Here is a 22,577-nt window from a genome sequence, read left to right on the forward strand (position 1 = left end):
CGAGGCTGGCTGATTGAAGGGGTGCCACCGAGCTGCTTGCAGCCTGTTCCTATTCTCAGAAACCATGTGATGCATTAATAGCTCCCATAGAAAGTGTCTTTTTGAAAATTTTATGGCTCCTTTGCCTGCACCTGGTTTCTGCAGAAGCCTGTGACTCGGGCTTGCACAGGCAGCCCCCACCAGGCCGTCCTGCCAGGAGATGGAGGCCCCCACAGCCCCTGCACCATCCTCACCCCGTGTTTGGGATAGCAGGACACCTTCTTGTCAAGCAGCCACCCACACAAGCAGGACACTCTGAGGGCTCAGGCTGTATCTTGAGGGCCTTTGCAGCAAGGAAATTAACAGCAGTAACAGTAACAAAACTATGACTAGAGATGTGGCAGGCACGTGCTAAGTGTTCATGCATCATTTCCAACTACCCTGAGCTAGTGTTATTATGTTATTATGGATGCCTAACAGATGCTGAGACCACAGCTCAGAGTCAGTGGTCTGACATCTGAGTTTTTGCTTGTAACATCTGCACTGCCGTCTCCTGAGGGATGCTCAAACCATAGCAGCACAAACCCCAGGCACTGAGTCCTTCAGGGTCTTCCAGAACTCAGAAGAAAATCCCCCACCTTTGCCCAGTGGGCAGGCCACGAGGTGCCACACAAAGTTTGCCCAGGAGATAAACTGATTAAGAATCAAGTTTTAGAAAGATCAGGTCACTGATATATATTAGATAGGATCCCTCTGATGGCAAATGACAGAAGCACAACTTTGACTAGAGCAAAGAAAACAGTAATTTGCGAACTCATTAGAAGTTCTGGGGTAGTGGTGTCTTCAGGCTCAGGGAAACTGGAGCTCAAAGTGTCACCAGGACTCTGCTTCCAGCCCTAAGGTCTGTTTTTCTTTGAATTAGATTGGTTCTCAAGAAAGGCTCCAGAAGCTTCAGGCTGTTAGTACCTCCACCTCAGAGAAAATGTAGGCCTCTTTTCCTGAGAGGTCCAGTAAGAGCACCCATGACAGCTTCGGTCATATGACCATTCACCTTAGGATCAGGGGACTGTGGTGCCAGTTGACTTAGTGCTCACTGTCCTCCCCTTGGGGAAGACAAAAGCAGGTTGCCAGAGCCAGAGGGGTGAGCAGGCTCGGACTTGGGTCTGTGCTGGTGCCAGAGACCCCATCAGGTGCTCCCAGGCTGCTGGTGGGGGCCCGATGTGCAAACCAGTATGTGCCTGGTTAGAGGGCCAGCTGGGGGTGTGTAGGGCAGAGAGGGAGAGCTTCAGAAAGAAGGGGGCAGGTACTGGATCTAGAAGGGTGAATGGGCATTTACCTGGCACATCTATATCACTGGGAGTCGCTGATACGGCACACATGTTCATGCCAGACTCCGGACCCCATTTCTGTGGCTTTCAGGGATTAGCCTGGATTTGTCTGACCTGCATCACTTTGAAAGGTGTCCTCTTCAGTCTTTCTGTCCTTCCAGTGATGAGTTGACTCCAAGTTTTAGCAGCTCAGAGCTCATGTTGCTATGCCAACCCCTGTGCAGCTGGCATCCGGGCAGAAATGGGCCGGCCCAATCTCGGCTTGCTGGTGGATGCGAGCACATTCAGGTAATTGGATTGGAGCAATCCTCTCGGCCTTTCCTGCAGAAACCTGGGGCTTGGCCCAGTGCCTGTTTAGACATGAACCTGTGGACACGGCGAAGCTGAGAGGAGGTCCCTCTGCCCCAGGATTCCCAGCTGAGCTGCTAGGAAAAGAGGACTCAGCAGGCCCAAGAACCAGGGTTAAAGGCTATACGAAGGAGGGACAGGTCCCATCCTACCTCCAACCTGGGGCAACTCTTGACCCTTATCAATTTCCCCAAAAGTTCTCCAAAGCCCAGAGATCCCTCAAGACAGTTCAGGCTTCCTTGAGGCAGCCAGGGTTGGCCTTGGCCAGCAGGACTGGTCTGGCTTGCTTACTTTCCTGCTGCAAGAAAAATTCATATCCAAAGTGGGCATTCACCTGGGACCCTCTGAGCCCCAGTACAGCAGGCCTTGTGTAGCGGCGTGCCCACTAGGTCCATTTCCCAGGGAGGTGGGATGTGGGGTGGCTGCCTTGGTGCCAGTACCACTTGGTATCATGTAGCAGAGGTCCCGCCCATTGCAGCTTACCTGGGGTAGCTGCTGGGGACCTCCCTCCAATCTTCAACACCAAACAGGACAGGCCCGGCCAGGTCCTATTCCTGCAGATGTCTCCCCACAAGGGATAGCAGATCAGCCAGTTCCTGAGTCCTCAGGGAGGTATACGGGGGAAGAGTTTTGGCTTAGCTCAGGTCTCTGAGCAATCCAAGTCTCCCCTTCCTGTACGGTGGTGGCTGCAGGTCAGGTCACCACAGATACTAGTAATCCACAGGAGCAACCCTGATGTAGAGCTTCTCTCTGTCAATGTCTTGCGCCTGCCCAGGAATGACCACCTCTTCCTCTCCCATCTGGACTCTAAACCTTCCCAGGCAATTTCCCCTCCTGGCTGGATCAGCCTGAAAACCTCTCTGCTCCTTCCATCTGCCCAATCTCCTTGTCACCGTCAGGCCTTGTCCAGTCCTCACTGTGGGGAGTAGAGCACATTCGTGAAGGCCAGCAGCTCCAACCTAAACAGTGCGGATGAGTCTCTGAGGATCTGAAAGCATCTCAGGTCACCTGAGAGCTTATCGAATCCGAGGATCTGGGGAGGGGGGCTCAGGCTACCACCAGCATAGCGCACAGAACCAGCTTATACTGTCTTCAAAATCCACAGGTCAGGGTAAGCAGCCAGGACACACAGGAGCCAGGTTCAGGGAAGGTAGCTCCCTCCTGACCTGGTCAGGGAGGTTCTACAAGGAACAGGTGGGAAGGTAGGGAAGGATTAATCCTCATGATTAGCCCTGTAAGGCAGGTATTGCTACCCCCATGCCACAGATAATGAGACAGGCTCAGTGAGCCTGACCCTCCAACCCAAGCTGAGTGTTGAGCAGGGCAGCTGGGAGTGAGTGAGGGGGCAAGTCTGAGGTCTCCACTTTTAGGACAGAGGTTGGCAAACAAGAGCCCTCTCTTGGGACACCAGGTAGCTCCCCACAGTGACCCCAGGGCTCAGGAGTGACCATGAGGAACTGAGGAATTCTGGGACTCAAGCCCAGCTCTGGAGACCATGGTATTGGAGTGGGGGAGGGGGCATCCTAAATAATCCTATAACCCACACACCAGGACGTATAAAAGGGAGAAATCCAGGAGTTGCTTTAAAATAGGAACCTGAAAGAGCAATCCAGTGTGTGGGGTTGAGTGGCTACAGATCAATGCATGTGGCCTTTGAGTGACCTGTCACCTGTGGACTCTGCTTGGCAAACATGCCAGCTCTGGGACAGGGAAGTAGAGAACTGGAGCAGGGAGGTGAGGAAGGTATTCCTCACTGGGAGACTGAGCCTGGGCTGGGCCACCCACAAGGTCCTGCCCTGCCAGGGGGTGCAGGCAAGACAAAGGCCCCAGGGATGCAGGCTGGGCACCCTGTGCACCCTCCTCGGCACCTACACCCTTGGAGGCTTCTAGGGCTCGCTGAGAAGTTCCCAGCCTCTGGCGTTTAACTTCCACTCCCCTCTTTCATGGGAAAAGCGTAGATCAGACTAATTAATGTGTTGTTGTTTGTTTGCCCTCCTTTCATTTCACGGAGACAAAATAATTAACCACATAGCTTTAGAAACTAGCTCCATCCGTGGCAATTCCTTTTGTGTCAACTGTTTCAGCAGCCTCTGTGCATAGATGCAGGGACTGCATGCAGGAGCGGGGGGCTGGGCAGCACCTGGGGGCTCCTTCTGTCCGGGGCACTGAGGGACAGGAGGTAGGGGAGGGACCCTGGACGGGGGACCTAGTGGCTGTGAAGAGCTAGGACGCTGGGATCTGCCACATCTTAGAGGAATGCCACGGTGGCCCCCTGGGTTGCCAGCCACCTCAAACCCACTGATGCCTGAATAGAGACCAACAAAATTCATGGGACCAGCCCACGGTGGGCAGAAAGATCAGGCCTGGCTTCTCACTGCGGCCACAGGCAGGGCTGGGAGAGAACTTGCCCATAAGGGTTTCTGGGGCTACAGCAGAAGTGAGGTGGACACAGGGAAGCTGGAGACAGAGCCGGACCCCTCTAGTAGTGCGGTCACAGCTGGTGGCAGACCCCTATCCTGCCAGGCCAGTGTTAGGTATGGGCCACAAGGGAGAACAGAAGGGTTGGGAATTACTCTCAGGAACCCTCTGAGATGCAGCAGGGCTGCATCTACCTCTGAGGTACCAGAGACCCTTCCAGGGTGGGGCTGGGTAAGGAAAGAAGGGCCCTAGACAGAGACTGGGAGATTGGACTTTCTTCTCTAAGACAATGGGACCACCAAAGGGAGGATCTAGTCAGATTGTTTAGGAAGCTCCTTCAACCACTGTGCAGATTGTGGCCTGAGACAGAGGACAGGGGGACAGTGACGGGGTGGGGTAGATAGATGCTCAGGTGAGGACAGTGTCAGCCGGGCTAGTGACCTTGGGCCACAGAGAAGAACGAAGAGCTAAGGTGACCTGGGAGTGGGCTGGGTCCATGCATTTGGGGGTGGCAGCTGAGTGTCCCCAGCAATCTGGCCTAGATGCCTACCCCCAGCACCTTGGTGCCAAAAGCAGTAGCTGCTGGGAGGCTTGGGAGACCCCATTCCACCCTCCCCACCTGCAGGGACAGGACCTACCACGTCCTCTAGGTCCAGGGGGTGCAGGCGGCTCTGTGGCCTCCCCTACAGCTTTCACTCCAGCCAATCTGAAGTCAGCCGTGCCACGCCCTGCTGTGTGCCTGCACGCTATGCCGAAGGCGACCAAGCCCACCAGCTCGGAGGGTTCCAGTGGGCTGTTGCCCCAGCATCAGGTTAAATTCAGATGAAATCTTTGGGATTTTAAAGAAAGAACAAGTGAGTCTGTCAGATGGCAGGCATGGGAGAACTCTGAACAGCCACCAGTCTCTCTAAGTACTGAGCCACAAGCTCTGGGCCACAGAGGTGACACAACTCTCCTGGGAGTTAAAGACTATGTGCACAGAGGGGCCGCAGGCCTGCCACAAATTCTCCAATTTCAGCCACTGTCATAAAAGTGGTCTCAGGGTCTCAGCCCAGGAGTCTGGCATAAGTTCACTGGACCTCTGAATCAGCAGACCCCAAAGTAAAGGCCATCAGGGTTAAGACACCCCATACACAGAGCCTGGCCTTTGGAGACCACGGCTCGGGCTGGGATGGGAGGAAGTGGTGAAGGCCACTGTCTGGTCTGGGGCTCCAGGACACGATGTCAGGGTCTCCTCCTATCCTCTCTGAAACAGCTTTCCCAACACCTGCCCCAAGGAGAAGGGAGGAGGGACACATCGTTGACAGTGAACTTCATTACCCGCACCTGAGAGGCCCTGCGACTACAGCACAAGACAAAGCCCAATGATCCCAATGCCCACAGGTGGAGGGCATGCTTTTCCCAGATTAAACCGAGTTGCAGCATAGAGCTGTCTGCAAAGTAGCTGTTTCCCATGGCTCCTGACCAGCCAGCTGTGGCCTGAGTTAGACACACTTGCTTCTCCAAACTGTAACCTTCTGGGGTTTCCTTCAAAACGATTTCCCCTGAAGAAAGTAAAATCCTCATGAAATGTATTCTCCAGAACCGGACACAGACACCAGCTTAGGTTTGTCTTTAGACATTAAGCTCTGGTCTGGGACAAGCACCTCGTCCCCGCTAACAGCCCTGGAGTGCGGCTACAGGAGTGCACTTGGGTGACAGGTACACGGCAGAAACTCAGCACCCCCATCACCCTGCACCTCAGGCCTGGAAGCAGAGCAGACTGGCCTCCATTCACCCACCCATTTCCTGAGCTTCCTGCTGGTGCAGCTCCAGGACCCACCATGCCCTCAAGGCAGCCCCCTCTTTCAGAAAGCTCCCAGTCTGCTGGGGAGGTGGCTATGTTCCATGAGCACTTATGACCTAGAAATGCAGAGACCAGGCCATGAATGAAGGGGACAGGAGCCCCCCGTGGACATACTTAAGCAAGAGGGGGCAAAAGGGCCTCTCTGAAGAGGTGATTTCTGAGCTGAGTCTTAGAAGAAAGGGGGGGGGGCCAGGTGAGGGGCAGGGCATGGGCAGTAAACTACATTCCACCGAGTGGGAGATGGGGCTGCAGACACAGAGGCCTGGCTAGGAGATAAGACGCCCAATAAGGGCCAAGTGAGGCTCAAACATCAAACATTCAGAAGGTTTGAGGTATCTGAGGGATGATCAGATCAGACAGTGAGTCCCCGCAGCCACCATGGCCTGAGGGATAGGAGGCCAAGAAAGTGGGTGGGGCTGTGATGCAGTCATGGACCAGCCCAGGGGCTCCAGGAGAGCTTGGGGTGGGGGTGATGTGGTGACCGAGGGAGGGCAGGGCCCAGATGACACCAGGTACTGGCTGGGGTGACCAGGGAGGCATCTGGAAGACAGGTTGTGAGAGCAGGATGGATGGAACGTGGAGGGCACAGACCCTCTGGTGCCAGGGCAGAAGCTGGACTGGGTCAGCGAGACCGTGAGTGGGAAATTAGCTCCCTTTATAGAGCTGGTAATAAACACTCTGGATTATGTCTATACCAGCTTCACTGCAGAATGATCACCTGTGGGCCTTTGGAGGCTGGTCAAACACTCCAGACTCTGGTCTTTATTGATTCTACATTCAGCATAATAACTGCACCTAGTGGTCTCTCCTAGGCGGGACCCTAGGGCCTGGTCTGAGGCTCATGCACTGGCTGGGACAAGGACCTGGGATGGACTCATTTCTACAACTGTGGTCCTCAGCTGGGCCCTGGGGCTGCATCATTCTAGAAGTTGGTTAGGCCAGGCAGTGCCTGGGTCCTGCTTGGGGAGGGGTTTCTGCTGGGGGTCACCAGGGGTGGGAGTGCGGAGTGGGCTGCCTGATGCTGTAGGTGGGGGCCCAGTGAGAGCATATGGGTGTGAGGATGGCCCTCCTCTCAGGGGTCTATCGGCCACACTGGCCCCTTTTCTCTGCCATTTGTTCTCTCTCTGTTTGGACCTGAAGGACACTCAGTGACAAGTGGATGTGTTTGAGGCTCCTCTGAATCAGGGTCACCCCTCACTCGTTCCAAGAACACCCCAGGCTCCTGATGGGCTTCTGGCTGCTCAGGCCAGTGTCAGGCCTAGCCATCTTCTGGGATTTCCAGCCTGCCTCACAAATGCCCACAAAGCTGGGCGCCTCCAAAATCCTGGGTCAGTTTTTAAGCAGTTACAAGATAAAGATGGTTAGCTAGAGGTGGTCATGTCACCAAGCTGTTTGCTCCAAGAAAACCAAACACACACAGGCAAACAGAATGCTCCTGCTCATGTTGGAGGAAGCAGGGACAAGGTGAAGGGAGACAGTGGCCTCAGCTTCTGACCTGCTTCCCTAAGGATGAATAAAAGCCCCCTTCCTTTCTGTCTCACAGGTTCTCCAACAGGACTTGGTGGCCCAGCATGGCCCACTGAGGTGAACCATGACCAGCTGGCCAACACTCGTCACTGACCACTCAGAGACCCATCTCACCAGGAGGTGACCCCTCCTCCAACAGACGCCTGCCCCCACTCGCCCACCCCTCCCAGGAAAGTGCCCGGACCGCCACGGACACCATGTAGTAGGGCCGGCTGCGGCGCCCAGTGAGCTGCAATGGTTTTGTACACAGCCCCCTTTCCCAATAGCTGTCTGTCCGCCCTGCACGCCGTGTCTTGGGCCCTCATCTTCCCATGCTACTGGCTGCTGGACCGGCTCGTGGCCTCCTTCATACCCATCGCCTGCCAGAAGCGCCAGCGGGCAGATGACCCGTGCTACCTCCAGCTGCTTTGCACCGTGCTCTTTGCGCCAATCTACCTGGCCCTCCTGGTCGCCTCACTGCCCTTCGCCTTTGTTGGGTTCCTCCTCTGGTCCCCACTACAGTCTGCTCGTCGACCCTACATCTACTCCCGGCTGGAGGACAAGGGCCCGGCCGGTGAGGCAGCCCTGCTCAGTGAATGGAAGGGTACAGGTCCTGGCAAAAGCTTCTGCTTTGCCACTGCCAACCTCTGCCTCCTCCCTGACTCACTGGCCAGGCTCAACAATGTTTTTAACACCCAAGCACGAGCCAAAGAGATCGGGCAGAGAATCCGCAATGGGGCCAGTCGGCCCCAGATCAAAATCTACATTGATTCGCCCACCAACACCTCCATCAGCGCAGCCAGCTTCAGCAGTCTGGTGTCACCACAGGGTAGCGACGGCATGGCCCGGGCTGTCCCTGGGAGCATTAAGAGGACAGCCTCTGTGGAATACAAGGGTGACAGTGGGCGTCACCCCAGTGAGGAGGCTGCCAATGGCCCAGCTTCTGGGGACCCGGCTGAAGGCAGTAGCCTTGAGGACGCTTGCATTGTGCGCATAGGAAGCGAGGAGGGGGGCCGGCCCCCTGAAGCTGATGATTCTGCCCCTGGGGACCAGGCCAGGAATGGGGCTGGTGGGGGTCCACGGGGCCAGACGCCCAACCACAGTCAGCAGGATGGGGACTCAGGGAGCCTGGGCAGCCCCTCGGCCTCCAGGGAGTCCCTGGTGAAGGTGCGGGATGGCAGCAGTGGGGATCCAGGCTCCACCAACAGCAAGCTCCCCTACAAGGCCCCAGGGGTGAAGAAGGCAGCCGCACGCAAGAGGCGCCACCCAGACGAGGCCTTTGACCATGAGGTCTCTGCTTTCTTCCCCGCCAACCTGGACTTCCTGTGCCTGCAGGAGGTGTTTGACAAGCGGGCAGCCTCCAAGTTGAAAGCCCAGCTGCACGGCTACTTCGAGTACATTCTGTACGACGTTGGGGTCTATGGCTGCCAAGGCTGCTGCAGCTTCAAGTGTCTCAACAGCGGCCTCTTCTTTGCCAGCCGCTACCCCATCATGGACGTGGCCTATCACTGTTACCCCAATGGGCGCGGCTCCGATGGCCTGGCCTCGAAAGGAGCGCTGTTTCTCAAGGTAGGAGGCTGTGGCTGTGCACAGCGGCCACACATCAGCCAGCCCATCACAGAGCCACCAGGGAAGGCGGGCTGCAGCCAGGGGGTCCTCCTGGAGGGCTGGGGGCTAGGTAGGGCCTTTCATGGAGCTGAACGGGCAGGCTCCCAGCTCAGGAACAAGGGGAATAAGGATGCAGGGACAAGGGCTGAGAGTCCAGGCACAGAAAGACCTGGCTGAGTCCTCTTGGGCAAGTTCCTCAATCTCTGAATCCTCTCCCCATCTGTAAAGTGGGGGCAACCTAGGGCCCAGTCATATGGTGGGGAGTGAGCTTGAGGCCTGAGGGTTGTAGGATGCTGGTGGTGAAGGGGGGTGGCAGTGATGGCAGCGATAAAGGAAAGAGAGGAGGCAGGGGCCCCTTTCCATTAAGGGGCAAATGCCTTCTTGCTTAGGCCTGCAGCTCACTGGCCCGATGCCCCCTTCCAATTGGCTGTCACGCAGCTGCCATGCCAGGCACCCTGCCCACCAGCCCAAGGCTTCGCTTCCATAGTCACTAATTAAAGTGAATCATAATTATTTCTGCTAATTTGGATGCAATTGGAGGAGTTTTTAGACCATGGTAATTTGGTCATTACCCGTTATCTTCTACTGAGCCTGACATACTCTGAGTGTTGACTTTTTGTTTCCTATGTAAAAGCCACTCTTGGTGTTTCCAGATTTTTCAGAAGCAACATTTGGCCAATTGATACAGCACAGGACCCAGACCCACTCCAGGAGGCTCAGTGGTCCTTGTGTGACACTTTAGGCCCAGAGATGGGGGTCCTTGACTCTCCATTCAAACAGGAAATCAAATTAACTCCTCTTACCTCCCCATTTTGGCATGTGGTTCATCAGTGTTCTGTTCCTTGGATATATTTTTGTCTCAGCAGCTGGAGTGATTTTTTGGGGGAAGGAGGGGATATGTTGTCAAGCTCAGGGGGAGAGCCCACCTTCTTCCTCCCACTCCCCTACCACAGACACAGATGGTTCAGAGGTTAGGTGCTGCCCTGGTGCTGCCACCCAGCCCACACCCCCTCATCTCCCTCCTTGGTCTTGCCACCCCGACCACCATGCCCACCAGGGTCACAACCGTCTCCTTAGGACAGTCCCTCTGCTACAGGCTTTCTTCTTACCTCCTGGCAATTCTTTCCAGACTCTTGGTGACCTGCCCAGCCTTTCACTGCTCCCTCCACTCCTTAGCCTAAAACTGGTCTGCAGGTATGTTTGATTTGGTCCACACCATTAAAAAGCTTCCTGTGTTGGCCAGCACTGAAAAATCAAGATATTCCAATAAAACTCAGTTTGCAACTTCTCCCCCACCTCACAGATCTGGCAGCATCTGGCAGGGCCTGCTACCTTCCTCCCAGCTCTCAGCCTGGGCTGAGGGTTGGCAAACCCTGTGCACTTGCCCCCGGGAAGTCACTCCACAGACTACATTTCTACATTTGCTGAGGTTCCTCAGGCTTGTCCCAGCCTAGATCTCTCCCTGGAGCGCCCACCTCTGTGTCTGGCTGCCCCCTGGACACAGTCCCTTTCACTTATCATCAGCCCATCTCCATCGGCCGGGTTCCACCATCCCTGCCTTGACTCGTCCCTGTCCTGAGTCCATCCAGGCTCCTAATTCACTTTCTGAATACGTCTGGGTCCATCCCACATCCCCAGCTGCACTACCAAGGCCCAGGCCACTGTTCCTCTGCCTCTCCTTCCCCTTCCAACACCAACCTCCTCCTGTTCCAGGTCTGACTCCTGGTGCCTACTTCCTGCTGCCTTGGGGAGAAGCCCATCCTGTAGCAGGGCCCCTCCACCTACCCTGGGCTCTGCTCTGGCACCCCAACACCCCCAGGGGCCTCCTCTTGGCCTGCTCCTGGGTTGGCCACACCACCTGTGTGGTGCTTTCCTCAGCACAGCCGGCACAAGCCACATTTCCCTCCACAGGCTTTTTAGCCTTTGTCCCCAGCTGTCTTGCTGTCTCTCTAGTGAGACAGAAATGAAAGTGTGCCGGTTGAGCTCCCTACACAGCAGACCCAGCTCGTTTGTTGGTGAGAGCAGGCCTGTTTCTCCAGCCTGGAGGAGTGAAATAAATGAGGTTTCAGGAGGACGAGGGCTAGAAACCAAGCAGCCGTGCCGTGGCCGCAGGTGGAAGCCAGTGCTCCCCCTACCTGTACCCCCTCTCTCCACCACCACCCATTTACTCTGTGGCAAGACTATGCCTGAGAAAAGTGTTCTTGCCTGCTGCTGTCACACCCTGAAAAGGGCCTAGAAATCGCTATTGCCCCCCTTCTGGGAGAGCCTGATTCTGGGCGCCTTCTCTATTGACCGTCTTTGCCCACCAGGACTAAAAGACACAATCTTTCCATGTGATTATTTGTTTTTGCAAGAGAAACACAAGCCTCTGCAACTCCTGAGGACTTGTGCTAGAATCCATCAATCCAAGCAGTAGTGAAGTGGCTGCTGGCAGCACATGGGCTGATGGAGAGTGGGAGGGGCTGGAAGGGGCTGAGGGAGGGGCAGTCATGGCCTCACGCTGTGTCTTCCCTCCCTCCGGGCCAGTCTCCTCAGGGCCTCCCCTGTCCCTGCCCATGTCTCAGCACAGGCAGGTAACATCAAGTGCAGAGCGAGAGAGGTTGACAACAAATGGTGAAAAGCCTGCCAAGTCACCAGGAGTTGAGAAAGCAGCAGAGTAGGGTGAAGAGCTGGGCGCAGGCAGCAAACATGACAAGAACTTGCCTCAGCTGATGGATTCTTTGAGACCCCAAGCCAATTCTGGTATAATTTGTTTAACCTTTGTAACTATTATAAGGCCCTAGTGGGGCGGTGTCCAGGAAGCACTAATCACTAGTGTTCACAGTGTATTATTATTATTATTATTATTATTATTATTATTATTATTATTACTACTGAGGGGGAACAGACTCACTGCCCAGGGAACACAGGGGGTAAGAGCGCCATCGTGTGGACTTTAGAGGCACTATGATTTTAAACTGTGTTCGGTTTTGTAACACAGTGCACCAATGCTGTGTGATTTCCCAAAACATTCCAGGGGTGGTGGTACTGAAAGGCTGAAGTTTGGGTCTGAAATATGGGCAAGAAGTGAATAGTGGACACTGGAGTTTATAAACAGCCCCAAATCCAGGCTGTACAGCCCATTATCAAGTAACTAGATATTCATCCCCCCGAGCTGGGAAAGGAGAGATATGCATCCATCCAGGCTGGGAAAGGAGATGAAGAACTGTAGGAAGCTAAGGATGCTTAATGATGTGAAAACCCATATGGAGGAGAATAATGCCAAGCTGACTTTGGCAGCATAAAGAAAGATGGAAGCCTCTCCAGGTTCTCTGAGTGGATGGAGTACATGTGATGTGGCAGTGGTGAGTCCAAGTCACTTAGCTGGAGGATGGGCAAAGTCATGTTCAGGCAGATGTATGCCTCGCAGCCAAGACTGGCCTCTATAGTCACCTTCCTTAGAGAGTTCCCAGGGTCCAAGATCTCATCTTCATGCAAAACCCATTCTGGAATGGATTAAAGAAGTTTGGGGAAGACTGTGGAGGCTCAGGTGGGAGGAGAGCCCAGAGAGAAAGAGGGGGGACCAACCAGAGGCCTCTGGTGAAAGGCGCCCACAGATGACCCAAGGGAGCACCTGACCTGGTGGGGCAGGGTGTAATCTCCTATTGCAACCTCTAACCACTTGCTAGAGACTAGACTAGAGACAGACTAGAAAGCAGCCAGCTGGGCAGCCCCCCTTCCTTAACCTCCGCAGCCACAGCCCTGACAGGGGCTCAGGCTTCTATAAGGATTACCACTGGAGGCTGTTTCGGGCTGTCTGTGATGTATTACACCAGCCTGTAGAGAAAACCCACCAGGGACATCTGTACTTGGGCAGGGAGTTGTGGAGGACCCCCTGGCCCCACTCCACTCCTTGGTAACTCTATCTCCAGTGAAGGAGGTGAGCAGGAGGCAAAGACTGAGGTCTGGGGAGAGCACAGCATGAAGACTTGGAGAGGCTGCTGTGAAGGAGGGAGAGCTGGGCTCTGGAGAGGGGCCTTGGGGCAGCCCATGTCACACATGTCATAGAGACACAGCCCACACTTGTTATTCCCAATCAGGGGACCATCAGAAATCACTGCTAAAAAGTGGCTTCTCATGAAGCCACAGGGGCAGACAGAGACAGGGGAGAGAGTGGAGGGCAGGGTCTGCTCACATTGAAGGGATAGGTGGGAGGCTCTGCCTGCTAGGCTGCATCCCAGAGGCAAGACCAGCTTGGATTTTGGAGGGGTGAGCTCCAGGGCAGTGGGATCAGGTCTAGACTGTGACTGAGGGAAGGAGGAAAGAACCACCAGCACGAGTGGACAAAGAAATGAGGAGCTGGCACATGAGGGTCATCCATGTGGACACTCTGGTCACCAGGAGATGGCAGGGGTTTAAGGAGAAAATCAGCAGTGATTTCTGCAGTTTTCTTCCTGTAAGCCTTGTATGATCTGCTAGTGGCACCATGCCATAGCCTGGCATTTCTTTATACATCTGCCTCCCACCCTGGACAAGAAGCTCCTATAAGCATGACATACGCTATTCCTATCTGGGCCCAGGTCTAGCCAGGAGCTGACAGAGATGGGCTTATACTCAGAGCAGTCATGACTCGCAGGTTTCATCATCAATACCTCGCCTCCCCGCCAACAGGTGCAGGTGGGAAGCACACCTCAGGACCAAAGAATCGTCGGGTACATCTCCTGCACACACCTGCATGCTCTGCCAGGTAGGGTCTGGTGGCCGTGCTTTCCAGGGGTGGGCAATCTACCCCCACCCCACCCCCCACCGCCCCGCAATCTGGGATTGTGCTGGGTCTGGCTGGGGTCTAACTGCTGCTCCGCCATCTGGTCTCTATGGTTCTGCCCCACAGAGGACAGTGCCATCCGGTGTGAGCAGCTGGACCTGCTTCAGGACTGGCTGGCTGATTTCCGAAAATCTACCTCCTCGTCCAGCACAGCCAACCCCGAGGAGCTGGTGGCATTTGATGTCGTCTGTGGAGATTTTAACTTTGACAACTGCTCTTCTGGTGAGATGGTGGTCCTCCCCAATCGGGTGGGCTACTAGGGAGGGCATGGGCTCCAGTTACACTGGAAAGGATTGGGTTCTGCAGCTTGAAGAACTTCCTGCTCCTTGTGAGCATGTGGGTGGGATACTAGCAAGACTATGATTTCTGTGCCCCCTAGAAATCCTAAAATGGGAAGAGCCCACGCTCTGCCTAGAAAGCTCAGAGGGCTCCTTGCTGAAGACAAAGAGATGCCCTAAAAATGAACCTCTGATGGAGAAGGCTTGGGGCCTCTGAAATTCAGACTATGGGCAAGCTAGCTAACACTACCCACCAAGTCATTACTGGTCTCCTGCTTTGTACCAGGCACGATTCTAACAGCTGTTTGTGGGCCAGCTGTTTCATTTAAATCTCATAATGACCCTAAAAGTAAGCACACTATTTATCTACCGGGTGTGGAAGAGGAAGCTGAGACCCAGCTAGGCTGAGTAACTAGTCCCAGGTCACACAGCCAGGAAGTGGTTGAACTGGGATTTGAACCCTGGCAATTATGTCTTTACTCATTAGGCTAAAAGACTAAAAATTGATCATGGGTAAATTTTTACATAATTGACTTAAATAACTAATCTGGTGATCACACTGATCCCAGGGACCTCCTGGGAGTTTATGCAGCTCTCAGCTTCCCTTGGCACAAGGACCTGATGTGAGGAACCCTCCCCCACACCTGCCCACTGGCTCCGGGGCTCCTTTTATGCCAACGCCAGCCCCAGCCCCAGCCCCAGCCCCAGGAGAAACCATAGATGAATGAGTGAAATGGGGTCTGTGAGCTAAGGCTTAGCCCTCAGTGAAGGCTGGAGACCTCAAGGTCCTACCTAGAGCACAGGGTGGTGCCCTGACTTGGTGGTAGCTGCTTCTATCTGTTCATGACCAGGAAAGCAAACCTTGACAATGGTGGCAACTCCAGAGTGGGTGGGGAGACCAGTGCCTACTATGGAACACCCAGCCCCTCAATGGTAGCCCTGTGGTCCCCTCAAAGACCCATGCCTGATACCAGCTCCAAATGATGGGTGCTCCTGGGATCCTCCCGAGTCAGAGTGGGGATGTGGTACACACAGGAAGAGGCTGTCAGAGAGAGTCCCACCCAGTCAGGCCCCACTGGTGCCTGTCCTTCCTCTCAAGGGGTCTCAGAAAGGCTCTCTGGCTCCATGAGTTGCCAAGACAAACTGGAATCCAGGGCAGATCACCTCCCACTCTAATCCCTCTCTAAGTCTTGTATGGTCATTTTTCACTCAACCTGGGCACCCAGGTCTGTCAAGGGCAGGGGTCCCTGCCAGGTCAGCATAAGCCAGCCCCCACAGGGTTTGCCACCAGATCTGGGAAGGCCTCAAGATCACTGTCCCCTAGAGCCCAAGAGGGAAAGTGACCACTATCCTCAAAAGGAAAGCTCACTCTCCCTCATCTCCCAGGGGGGCAGGAGGGAGGCGTATTCCCAAGACACAGAAAACCAGGGACAAATGAACCACAGCCTCATGTGGGACCAAAGACCCCACCCAGAGGCAGTTACCTGAGGAACCGACTAGAACCAAAGGCAGGCAGCCCTCCAGGACAGACACGCTGAGCCCCACAGCATTCCCTTCTCTCCTTCTGCGCACAGATGACAAACTGGAGCAGCAGCACTCCCTGTTTACACACTACAAGGACCCCTGCCGCCTGGGGCCTGGAGAGGAGAAGTCGTGGGCCATTGGTGAGCTGGGGCTGGGGGCAGGGTTGGGAGCCCTGAGGGAGAATGGGGCAGGGGAGGGGCACTGCAAGGCCTGAGCCCACCCTGCTGAGATCTGACACTGAACCAAGGCTGGGCTCCCCACATACTTCCTGGAGAGACTTCAGGACCTGTCCCCAAGACCACACTGCAAGGGGCAGGGGCAGAAGCCTTCACCCATGCCTCCTGGAGGCTGGCTGAGCCCTGCCCACAGTGACCACTCTGGTCTCCTTGTTCCTAGGTACCATGCTGGACATAGACAACCTCTATGATGAGGACGTGTGCACCCCTGACAACCTGCAAAAGTAAGCTGCCAGCACCCATGCTACCACAGTCGTGCAGGGGTGGGTGGATCTCAGGGCTGGGATGAGCACTGAGCCCTGACTCTGGTGTGAAGTGAAGCTATGGGCTGTGCAGGGCAGACTAGAGAACAGTTCCACAGGAGGAAGCCTATGGGAGCCTCAGGGACTAAAGCTGGGGTTGGGTGGAGACCAGGCCACCTTCATGCCCCAGGGGCTGACCTGACTGAGAAGCCTTCAATCAGGAGGGTCTAAAGGTGGCACTTCCTACATCAGCACCGCACCAGAGTCCGGGCTCATTTTACAAGAGCTTGGCCAGCCCTGAGCCACAGCCTGCCTCGAGGCACAGGAAGAGGGACTAGAATCTCTCAAGGTGAGGCCAAGGGCTGCAGAGACCCCTGCAGAAGAGCCATGGGGAGGCATCCATTGCAGGGAGCCAGCAGCTGGTAGCCACCTGTCAGGCAAATAAAAACACGAGCAGAGCTAACACTAACTAGTCATTTTCAAAGCAGAAACAGTTCTATCCCAGCCAAAGTTCATACTTGAACCTGATGAGAATTCCATAAAGGGCCCATTTGAGAGGCCAGCAGCAGAACCAATTTGTAACTCACAGCCCGAGACTGCACAGAGCCATGGCAATGGCTCCTCACTGCTAATTTAAGCCAATTAATTAGATTATAGACTAAATTTGAAACATCATCCTATGCCGAGAAAATTATCTTTTTATGAGATGATGATTAAAAAATGACTATCAGTAACTCTTAGATCATTGATGCTGCAATTAATTGCCAAAGGCAAAGAACAGTAATGGATTATATTTCTGAGATGTAGTGATGTTCTGCATGTCATTAGTGTATTTATCTCAGGGCTGATAAAGGCCTTGTAGAAACCCATGTTTGCTGGCTGTGCCTGTCCAGGCGCCCCTTCCATTTGTCCGGTGTCCATCGGCCTCTGCAAGTCTCCCATAAAGCCTGTTCCCAACCAGTGCTCAGGCTCCAGAGGAAACCTGGCATGAAGGGAACGGCAGACAGGAAGTCAAAAGGCCTGGATTCGGGGTGTCAACACCCAATCTGAGTCCCTTGCACATCCTGTAGAGAACTCTGACCCACATTTAAGAACCTGTTATCAGTTTCCTTCAAGAAATGGTATGGCAGCCACATCCCACATTGTTCCTTTTTTTTTTTTTTTAATGTAATCTCTACACCCAATGTGGGGATGGATCTTACAACTTCAAGATCAAGAGTCACCATGCTTTTCCTACTGAACCAGCCAGGTTCCCCCAAAATTGTTCCTTTCTTGGGATGCATGCTCCTCAAAGTGTCCCAGGGCACACAGCAATCATCCTTATGTCCGAGGAAACCTCAGGGGTTTGGCGGCACAGCTGCTCAGAGAGAGACCAGTATAGGGCCTGGGTGCTCTCCTGGCCCCCCCACCCCTGCCCACCTGAAACAACCGTCACAGGAAGGGCAGGAGGTGTCTGAGGACTTCAGGAGAGAAGGGTACCTTGAGGTTCACTGCCAAGACCCTTTCCCAAACCAGCCCCCCTACTGGCTTTAAGCAAAGCTCTGTCTGCAGAGAGGGTGAGCACTTCTGTCCCCGACTCGGCACCCCAAGCTCTGGGCGGTGTTATGTCCAAACTTCAGCCACAGCTGAGCCCAAGGTGGACAGGGACAGAGTCTGGAGTGTCATGGCTCAGCCAGGAACTCACTGGCTCAGCCTGAGTTCCCTCCACCCTAGTCCCCTTTTTGGGTCCACAGGGTAAAGAGATCTTAAAGAGGGTTTGGTCTGACCTACTTCTCTCTCACTTAGGGACTAGAATGTGGCTCCACACTCAGGATCTGGGGTCTGGAGAATGGGGCAGGGGCTCACCTTGCTTCCTGTCCTTCCTGTCTGTTGAGCAGGGTCTTGGAGACTGAGGAAGGCCGCAGGGAGTACTTGGCCTTCCCGACCAGCAAGAGCTCTGGGGCAGGCCAGAAGGGACGCAAGGACCTGCTGAAAGGCAACGGCAGGCGCATCGACTACATGCTGTACGCAGAGGAGGGGCTGTGCCCGGACTGGAAGGCTGTGAGTCTGGGGTGGGCCGGGCCATACCCGTAGATAGGGGATCCTATGCCCTGCACCCCTCAGCAGCACTGAACTCTCTTTAAACAAGATCTGTCCCAGAGTCCTTGGGACCCATGGGATGCTCCCACCCTTCTGCTCCAGGAAGATCCTGGCCAACCCCAGCTCCAGCCTCCACCCAGAAGCCCCACCCCTGCCCTCCAGGCCCCTCCTTTGTAGAATGCCCTCTGTATCTAATAGGACTGCTTCTTCCCAACAGGAGGTGGAAGAATTCAGCTTTATCACCCAGCTGTCTGGCCTGACCGACCATCTCCCAGTGGCCATGCGGCTAATGGTGTCTGCGGGGGAGGAGGAGGCATAGACCAGGCACGTCATTCCCAGCAGTGGCGCCTCTGCCAACCCTTTGAGCCGCAGCATCTCTCTGGCCATGTCCCCTCCTGTGAGCACCGACGGTGCTGGGGGAGGAGGGCAGGGACCCGGGCAGAGCCTTGGTTAGTCCCAGGTGAGCTGGAACCAGCGCTGCCCTGTACCTTTGGGCACTCACGGTGGACAGAGGGTTCAGGAGCCGCAGCTGCCCAACAGTGCCATTCTTTCAAAACGTGATTTTCTACAAATCTACAGCACAACCTAGTTTGTTACCCGGGGGTTAGTATGAGAACCGGGTTTCTGTACTCTTTGTATCTCTTCTCAAGCTTTGTCCAGGGTTCATTATTTTTGTCTGCTGCCATGTTGTCTCGCATGCCTGCACCCTCGCATGCACGCTGCCCGCATGTCATGTGCCACGCCGTAGCCACACAGACCCCTCACTCGGGCCTCACCCAAGGCCAAACTCCAAACACAATCAGAACCAGCCAAAGAAGCATTCCTGGGCACAGGGCCGCCAGCTCCCACCTCCAGCCCAGACGGCTAATAAGCAGGGATCGTGAGGGCCATGTCCAGTTACCAGCAAGCCTGGGCTCTTCCCAAGGTCTTGCATTCAAGGGCGATTACATTTTAAAAAGAACAAAAGAAAAAGTTAAGAATAGTACCCTTCACTTTAGAGGGTCTGCAGACCGTGAGGAAGAACACTGCTCGGGCTCCCCTCTCCCAGCCAATCAGGGCCCCAGAGGCTCCCCTGAGAGGCTTCAAAGTGGGCGAAGGGAATGAGGAGAGAGCATTGCTTTTTTACAGGAAGAAGGGGAACTCATGACATAAAGGCATCAAGCGGCTTCAGGTTTTCCAAATGATAGGCTTATAGCTTCTCTTCTGTCAAAACCAACACATCCCTTTCTTTCTGCCTTTCTCATTTCCCTTCTGGACACCTCTCTGGACATGTCTCTGGTTTGGGACCAATCTTTCCCTGGCTGAGCTCAGGAACTGTCTGCCTGCCTCTGGGTGGGGCTGCAGCTCTGTCCTCCCAGCCCCATCCTCAAAAGGGACTCGGGGCCCTGGATGAGGGACCAGGAGCCAAGGTGCAGAACGGCATGTCCCCTCATCATCACCAGTGTATAGGCTGCGGGTGAAGGCCAGGAGCCACCGCTTGCCTGGGGCATGGAGTGGTACTGGCTGGCATCCAGGCCCGTAGACGCCCACTCTGCCACCATGTGACCAGGGCCGGCCCTGGGCACCTGGGCAGGGCATGGCAGAGCCTACAGGTGAGGTCCGCAGCTCCCCACTCCACAGCAGCGCTGCCTCTGCCCACCTGTCTTTTTAAACATGCCTGGGGATGCTCCCCAATCATGCAAGGGAGGGTTATGGCTGTTCTCCCGTGCAAGGACCCTCCAACTTGGACTGTTCTTGACAACCTCCCTACTGGTCTCCCCTCCTAGAAGTGCCCTGACCTCGTGCCCACCTGGCTCAGAGCCAGCTCTGCCTATCAAGGCTGGGGAGTGTACCAGGACGCTTCTGTCAGAAGCCTCCTGGTGCCAGCACGCTGACGCTATGCCTTGTCACCCACCTGAGCTGCAAGAGGGACCAAAATGGGGCCAAGCAGCTAGCCAGAGGCAGGCCCTGTGCTGGGGGAGGACACTCCTGAGAACCATACACACGGGGATGCTGGTGTGTCTGGGGCAGTGGGCTGAGGGCTTCATTGCCAGGAGCATTCACTGACCAAGCCCCCAGCCCCACCCTGAGTCCAGAGCCAGGAGGGGCTGCTCACCACTGAAGGCACAACCCCACCTGGGCTCTCTGCTGTGCCTCTCCAAGGGCCAGGCCTCCAGGGCCTTGGCTAAGCCAAATGGGGCCCCCACAGGGGCTCACACAGGTGGGGCCCAACTGAACACACTCAATGCCTAGATAGCTGGGACTGAGCCAAGGCCCCAGGCTTCGAGTTGGCTGTGTGTCCAGGAGCACAGCAGGGACAGAGGCCAGGGCTACTGAAGCAGAGAACTCCAGTCCAGCCTACATCCCTCTGAGGAGCCACCTCCCTCCCAGGGCAGCTCTAATGGGAGCCACAGCACAGGGGTACATGCTTCTCTCCCTACTCACAGGGCGGCCTTAGGCAAGTCCTACCTCCCTGTGCCTCGGTCATCTCCTGTCCTAACAAGGTCACCTCTGTCCAGCCTGGCCCTGGGACCTGGAGCCGGACCAGCCTGTGCCCCAGCTCCCCTCGCATTTCCCTCTGGCGCAGCTTCAACATCGAAGCCGCCACTGCCCAACTACCTTTCATCAAGGCTGTGGACTCCTAGGGCCAAGCACAAGCCAGACTTTTCCATTTTGACTTTTAAAAAAGAAAGAAAACACTACCAGAATCTCAGATTCTATGGCATCTAGGCCTAGGAGGGGTGGACAGAGGGGTCACTCAAATCCCCAACCGAGGCCCCCATGCCCGCCCCAGGCCCAGCCTCCTCCAGAGAAGCCAGGAGGCAGGGGTCAGCTTTAGAAGGAAACGGTAATTTCCATTTGTCCAAACCACCTTGAGTTTTAAGTAAGAATATTAACCTTGATGCTTTTTAACTACTGTATTAACTTGCTGAGATTTAGAAATACTGTTTTAAAAAAACACAATTTTTTAATTTCTGTATTTTTTTCTGTATTGTATCCTCATGGGACATTAGGGGTTTTATATGGTAAGCACACCTAAGGTTTTGGTAAAATTATTATCAAATATATATCCAGACGATTCTTCCCTAGAAGAAAAACAATCTTTACACCTGATAAAATATTTTGAAAAGAGAGGTGTTTTTCCCCTTTACTGGTGCTGAACAGAAAGATGGATAACAAGGATAAAATAAAACTGTGAGGCTCAAGGCTGGTGTTCCCTTATTCGAACGACAAGCTGGGGCCAGGCTGTGGGGAGCCCACATTTCCTGCCGCCCCAACAGGATGGGAATAGACCAGGTCTGCCCTGAACTGCCAAAAAATTAGGCCACCCGGGTTCCTTCTGTCTCCCTGCTCCCTCTGGAAGTGAGAGTAAACAGTGAAGGACACCGTGAGTGCAGGGAGAAGGCAGACCGGGGCCTCCTCAGGACTCGACAGCCTTCCCTAGTAAAGTAAGGTCCAGCCTGGCGTGGGGTGGCTGCACAGCACCCGCCTGGCCCACACTTCCAAGGTGGAATGGGGGCACACAGGAAAAGACTTTACCTCCTGGCTCCCCCTCCTGACGGTCTGCATCTCAGCAACTGCTGTGAGACAGCCTCTCCCCTGTCCTCGGAACAGCAACCTGAAACCAGGTGTCCGGTCCCGGGTACCTGCTGATGCTACAACACCAACAGCAGGTGCTTCAGGCCCAGGACTGAGCCACAAGTCAGCATCTCCACCCCAGAAGCCCCTCCTAGGTGGAATCAGGCAGGAGGGACCTAGAGCTTCCCTAGTACAGGCCAGTGGCTCACACAGGGGTGGTATACCCACCGCAGCACTGCACAGCTGAGAGCAGCACACAGCCTGCCCAGCCCAGCCAGCTCCCAGGATGGCAGAGGGACAGGACACACTAGAGCTTTCTGAGCATTTCAGAACCATGGCAGGGGGCTCTCTGGCCCCTCCTTGGCTCCAAATTCAGTCAGCAGCTTATGCCTCCCATCACACCCAAAACAAGGAACTGGCAGAGCAAAAACAAAATGGAAGAAGGCTCTGAGCCTGGAGGCCAAGTTGGGCCCTGAAAAAAGAAGCACCTTCACCTTCCTTCCCAGAAAGCCATGCCACTCAGAGCCCAGAGTCCTCAGGCCACTTTATTTCTCAACAGGTGAGGGTCAGTGCCCATCATCTGGGGTGTCTGAGAGTGAGAAATCCATGGTGATGTCTCCAGTGTGGGGGTGGAACTCCACGGTGTAACTGACAGTCTGAGGGCCGTCCAGCGGCACTTTGGGGTCCGTCGTGGTGAAGAAGTACACAGCCTGCTTGCAATGGGGGTTCCAGCAACAGTCCCCCTGTAGAAGCAGCAAGAAGACAGTGAGAGCTACTGGCACCCAAGCCCCCTCCTGGCCAGCCTCCAGCCCAGGCAACTTGC

General features: G+C 55.0%; 2 protein-coding genes across 4 annotated transcripts in view; one reads left to right on the top strand and one right to left on the bottom strand.

Moving 5' to 3' along the window:
• SMPD3 (sphingomyelin phosphodiesterase 3) overlaps window positions 1-21,381 on the top strand; it is an 81,832-nt gene extending 60,451 nt beyond the window's left edge. Inside the window, exons 3-9 of the mRNA XM_029926472.1 lie at window positions 7,463-8,994; window positions 13,684-13,759; window positions 13,904-14,059; window positions 15,690-15,779; window positions 16,036-16,099; window positions 17,995-18,157; window positions 18,414-21,381. Of these exons, the coding sequence (XP_029782332.1) occupies window positions 7,681-8,994; window positions 13,684-13,759; window positions 13,904-14,059; window positions 15,690-15,779; window positions 16,036-16,099; window positions 17,995-18,157; window positions 18,414-18,515 (1,965 nt within the window). The 5' untranslated portion in view covers window positions 7,463-7,680 and the 3' untranslated portion in view covers window positions 18,516-21,381. The remainder of the gene's footprint in view (window positions 1-7,462; window positions 8,995-13,683; window positions 13,760-13,903; window positions 14,060-15,689; window positions 15,780-16,035; window positions 16,100-17,994; window positions 18,158-18,413) is intronic.
• Window positions 21,382-22,280: 899 nt separating this feature from the next.
• The window catches only part of PRMT7 (protein arginine methyltransferase 7), a 43,603-nt gene continuing 43,306 nt past the window's right edge, over window positions 22,281-22,577 (bottom strand). For all 3 annotated transcript variants that reach the window (XM_029926471.1, XM_029926470.1, XM_029926469.1), the window contains one exon: window positions 22,281-22,497. In XM_029926471.1, the coding sequence (XP_029782331.1) occupies window positions 22,321-22,497 (177 nt within the window). In that variant the 3' untranslated portion in view covers window positions 22,281-22,320. The remainder of the gene's footprint in view (window positions 22,498-22,577) is intronic.

This window comes from Suricata suricatta, chromosome 16 (genome assembly GCF_006229205.1).
Source record: "Suricata suricatta isolate VVHF042 chromosome 16, meerkat_22Aug2017_6uvM2_HiC, whole genome shotgun sequence".
Classification (NCBI taxonomy): Eukaryota; Metazoa; Chordata; class Mammalia; order Carnivora; family Herpestidae; genus Suricata; species Suricata suricatta.